A 4677-nucleotide genomic window follows, 5' to 3' on the forward strand; every position below is an offset into this window, starting at 1 on the left:
TCTGTGTGTGTCTCTGTGTCACTGTGTGTGTCTCTGTGTCTCTGTGTGTCACTGTGTGTGTCTCTGTGTCACTGTGTGTGTCTCTGTGTGTGTCTCTGTGTCACTGTGTGTCTCTGTGTGTGTCTCTGTGTCACTGTGTGTGTCTCTGTGTGTGTCTCTGTGTTACTGTGTGTGTGTCTCTGTGTGTGTCTCTGTGTGTGTCTCTGTGTCACTGTGTGTGTCACTGTGTGTGTCTCTGTGTGTGTGTGTCTCTGTGTGTGTGTGTCCCTGTGTGTGTGTGTCACTGTGTCTCTGAGTCACTGTGTGTCACTGTGTGTGTCACTGTGTCTCTGTGTCTCTGTGTCACTGTGTGTGTCGCTGTGTGTCTCTGTGTGTCTCTGTGTGTGTCTCTGTGTCTCTGTGTGTCTCTGTGTGTGTCTCTGTGTCTCTGTGTGTGTCACTCTGTGTGTCTCTGTGTCTCTGTGTGTCTCTGTGTCACTGTGTGTGTCACTGTGTCTCTGTGTGTGTCTCTGTGTCACTGTGTGTGTCTCTGTGTCTCTGTGTGTCACTGTGTGTGTCTCTGTGTCACTGTGTGTGTCTCTGTGTGTGTCTCTGTGTCACTGTGTGTCTCTGTGTGTGTCTCTGTGTCACTGTGTGTGTCTCTGTGTGTGTCTCTGTGTTACTGTGTGTGTGTCTCTGTGTGTGTCTCTGTGTGTGTCTCTGTGTGTGTCTCTGTGTGTGTCTCTGTGTCACTGTGTGTGTCTCTGTGTGTGTCTCTGTGTCACTGTGTGTCACTGTGTGTCTCTGTGTGTCACTGTGTGTGTCACTGTGTGTGTGTGTGTCTCTGTGTGTGTCTCTGTGTCACTGTGTCTCTGTGTCACTGTGTGTGTCTCTGTCACTGTGTGTGTCTCTGTGTGTGTCTCTGTGTGTGTCACTGTGTGTGTCACTGTGTGTGTCTCTGTGTGTCACTGTGTCTCTGTGGCACTGTGTGTGTCTCTGTGTGTCACTGTGTGTGTCACTGTGTGTGTGTCACTCTGTGTGTCACTGTGTGTGTGTCACTGTGTGTGTCTCTCTGTGTGTCTCTGTGTCACTGTGTCTCTGTGTGTGTCTGTGTGTGTGTGTCTCCTCTGTGTCACTGTGTCTCTGTGTGTGTCTCTGTGTGTGTCTCTGTGTGTGTCTCTGTGGCTCTGTGTGTGTCTCTGTGTGTGTCTCTGTGTGTGTCTCTGTGTGTGTCTCTGTGTCTCTGTGTGTGTCTCTGTGTCACTGTGTGTGTCTCTGTGTGTGTCTCTGTGTGTGTGTCACTGTGTGTGTCACTGTGTGTGTCTCTGTGTGTGTGTCACTGTGTGTGTCTCTGTGTGTGTGTCTCTGTGTGTGTGTCACTGTGTGTGTGTCTCTGTGTCTCTGTGTGTGTCTCTGTGTCTCTGTGTCACTGTGTGTGTCTCTGTGTGTGTCTCTGTGTGTGTCTGTGTCACTGTGTGTGTCTCTGTGTGTGTCTCTGTGTGTGTCACTGTGTCTCTGTGTGTGTCTCTGTGTCACTGTGTGTGTCACTGTGTGTGTCACTGTGTGTGTCACTGTTTGTGTCTCTGTGTGTGTGTCTCTGTGTCTCTGTGTCACCTTGTGTGTCTATATGTGTGTCACTGTGTCTCTGTGTCACTTTGTGTGTCTCTGTGTGTGTCTCTGTTTGTGTCTGTGTCACTGTGTGTGTCTCTGTGTGTGTCTCTGTGTGTGTCACTGTGTCTCTGTGTGTCTCTGTGTCACTGTGTCACTGTGTGTGTCACTGTGTGTGTCACTGTGTGTGTCTCTGTGTGTGTGTCTCTGTGTCACTGTGTGTGTCTCTATGTGTGTCACTGTGTCTCTGTGTCACTTTGTGTCTCTGTGTGTGTCTCTGTGTGTGTCTCTGTGTGTGTCTCTGTGTCACTGTGTGTGTCTCTGTGTGTGTGTCTCTGTGTGTGTGTGTCTCTGTGTGTGTCTCTGTGTGTGTCTCTGTGTCACTGTGTGTCACTGTGTGTGTCTCTGTGTGTGTCTCTGTGTGTGTCTCTGTGTGTGTCTCTGTGTGTGTCTCTGTGTGTGTGTCTGTGTGTGTGTCTGTGTGTGTGTGTCTCTCTGTGTGTCTCTCTGTGTGTGTCTCTGTGTGTGTCTCTGTGTGTGTCTCTGTGTGTGTCACTGTGTGTGTGTCACTGTGTGTGTGTGTGTGTCACTGTGTGTGTCACTCTGTGTGTGTCACTGTGTGTGTCACTGTGTGTGTGTCACTGTGTGTGTGTGTGTGTCACTGTGTGTGTCACTCTGTGTGTGTCTCTGTTCAGAGTCCGTCACTTCCCTGGCGGTTACAACGAGTGGAAGTCCAAGCAGAGCAAGTGATGTCATCAACATCATCATCGTCATCATCCACAGCAACATCATCATCATCCACCACCAGACCACCTCATCATCATCATCAACATCATCCACATCATCATCATCCACATCATCATCATCATCCACCACCTCCTCAGCTACCTCCTCACCGCATCCACACGCTGCCATTGTGAACGGAGCAAGAAGCACAGCCAAAGTGAAATAGCCACTCACTCATTCACTCATTCACTCACCTACTCACTCATTCACTCACTCAGCCACTCATTCACTCACTCAGCTACTCACTCACCTACTTACTCACTCACTCACCTACTCACTCACTCATTCACTCATTCACTCACCTACTCACTCACTCATTCACTCACTCAGCCACTCATTCACTCACTCAGCTACTCACTCACCTACTCACTCACTCACTCACCTACTCACTCACTCATTCACTCATTCACTCACCTACTCACTCACTCATTCACTCACTCAGCCACTCATTCACTCACTCAGCTACTCACTCACCTACACACTCACCTACTCACTCACCTACTCACTCACTCACCTACTCACTCACTCACCTACTCACTCACTCATTCACTCACTCAGCCACTCATTCACTCACTCAGCTACTCACTCACCTACACACTCACCTACTCACTCACCTACTCACTCACCTACTCACTCACTCACCTACTCACTCACTCATTCACTCACTCAGCTACTCACTCATTCACTCACTCAGCTACTCACTCACCTACTCACTCACTCACTCACCCACCTACACACTCACTCACTCACCCACTCACCCACTCACTCACTCACCCACTCACTCACTCACTCACCCACCTACACACTCACCCACTCACCCACTCACTCACTCACTCACCCACTCACTCACTCACTCACCCACTCACTCACTCACCTACACACTCACTCACCTACTCACTCACTCACTCACCTACTCACTCATTCACTCACTCAGCTATTCACTCACCTAATCACCCACACACTCAACTACTCACCCACACACTCACTCACCTACTCACTCACTCACCTACTCACTCACCTAATCACCCACACACTCACCTATTCACCCACACACTCACTCACCTACTCACTCACTTACCTACTCACTCACCTACTCACTCACTCACTCACCTACTCACTTACCTACTCACTCACCGACTCACTCACCTAATCACCCACACACTCAACTACTTACCCACACACTCACTCACCTACTCACTCACTTACCTACTCACTCACCTACTCACTCACTCACCTACTCACTCACCTACTCACTCACTCACCTACTCACTCACCTACTCACTCACTCAACTACTCACTCACACACTCACTCACCCACCCACTCGCCCACCCACTCACTTACCCACCCACCCACCCACTCACCAACCCACCCACCCACTCACCTACCCACCCACTCACCCACCCACTTACTCATCCACCCACTCACTCACCCACGCACTCACCCACTCACTCACACATTAAATCTATCTTTGTATGTGATAGTAATGAGACTCGTATAACGGCGATTAGACACTTCTAATGACAATAAACGCCCTGATATATATACTGTAGACTCAGCGTGTGGGTGGGTGAGTGAGTGGGTGGGTGAGTGGGTGGGTTGGTGGGTGTGTGAGTGAGTGGGTGGGTTGGTGGGTGTGTGAGTGAGTGGGTGAGTGGGTGGGTGGGTGAGTGGGTGAGTGAGTGGGTGGGTGAGTGGGTGAGTGGGTGGGTGGGTGTGTGAGTGGGTGAGGGAGTCAGTGAGTGAGGGAGTCAGTGGATGAATGGATGGGTGAGTGAGTGAGTGGGTGAGTGGGTGGGTGTGTGAGTGGGTGAGTGGGTGGGTGAGTGGGTGGGTGGATGAGTGGGTGAGGGAGTAAGTGAGTGAGGGAGTCAGTGGGTGAATGGATGGGTGAGTGTGTGAGTGGGTGAGTGGGTGGGTGAGTGTGTGAGTGGGTGAGTGGGTGGGTGAGTGGGTGGGTTGGTGGGTGAGTGGGTGGGTGAGTGGGTGAGTGAGTGGGTGAGTGAGTGAGTGGGTGAGTGAGTGGGTGAGTGAGTGTGTGTGTGAGTGGGTGAGTGAGTGACAGTGTGTGAGTGAGTGAGTGAGGGAGTCAGTGGGTGAATGGATGGGTGAGTGTGTGAGTGGGTGAGTGGGTGGGTGAGTGTGTGAGTGGGTGAGTGGGTGGGTGAGTGGGTGGGTTGGTGGGTGAGTGGGTGGGTGAGTGGGTGAGTGAGTGGGTGAGTGAGTGAGTGGGTGAGTGAGTGGGTGAGTGAGTGTGTGTGTGAGTGGGTGAGTGAGTGACAGTGTGTGAGTGAGTGAGTGAGGGA

General features: G+C 51.2%; 1 protein-coding gene across 4 annotated transcripts in view; it reads left to right on the forward strand.

Moving 5' to 3' along the window:
* LOC116938331 (thiosulfate:glutathione sulfurtransferase-like) overlaps positions 1–3918 on the forward strand; it is a 38494-nt gene extending 34576 nt beyond the window's left edge. For all 4 annotated transcript variants that reach the window (XM_076064189.1, XM_076064188.1, XM_076064190.1 and 1 more), the window contains one exon: positions 2283–3918. In XM_076064189.1, the coding sequence (XP_075920304.1) occupies positions 2283–2337 (55 nt within the window). In that variant the 3' untranslated portion in view covers positions 2338–3918. The remainder of the gene's footprint in view (positions 1–2282) is intronic.
* Positions 3919–4677: the final 759 nt, after the last annotated feature.

Source organism: Petromyzon marinus, unplaced genomic scaffold (genome assembly GCF_048934315.1).
Source record: "Petromyzon marinus isolate PM22_M1 ecotype Great Lakes invasive population unplaced genomic scaffold, UKy_Petmar_22M1.pri1.0 PM_Scaffold_36, whole genome shotgun sequence".
Lineage (NCBI taxonomy): Eukaryota > Metazoa > Chordata > Hyperoartia > Petromyzontiformes > Petromyzontidae > Petromyzon > Petromyzon marinus.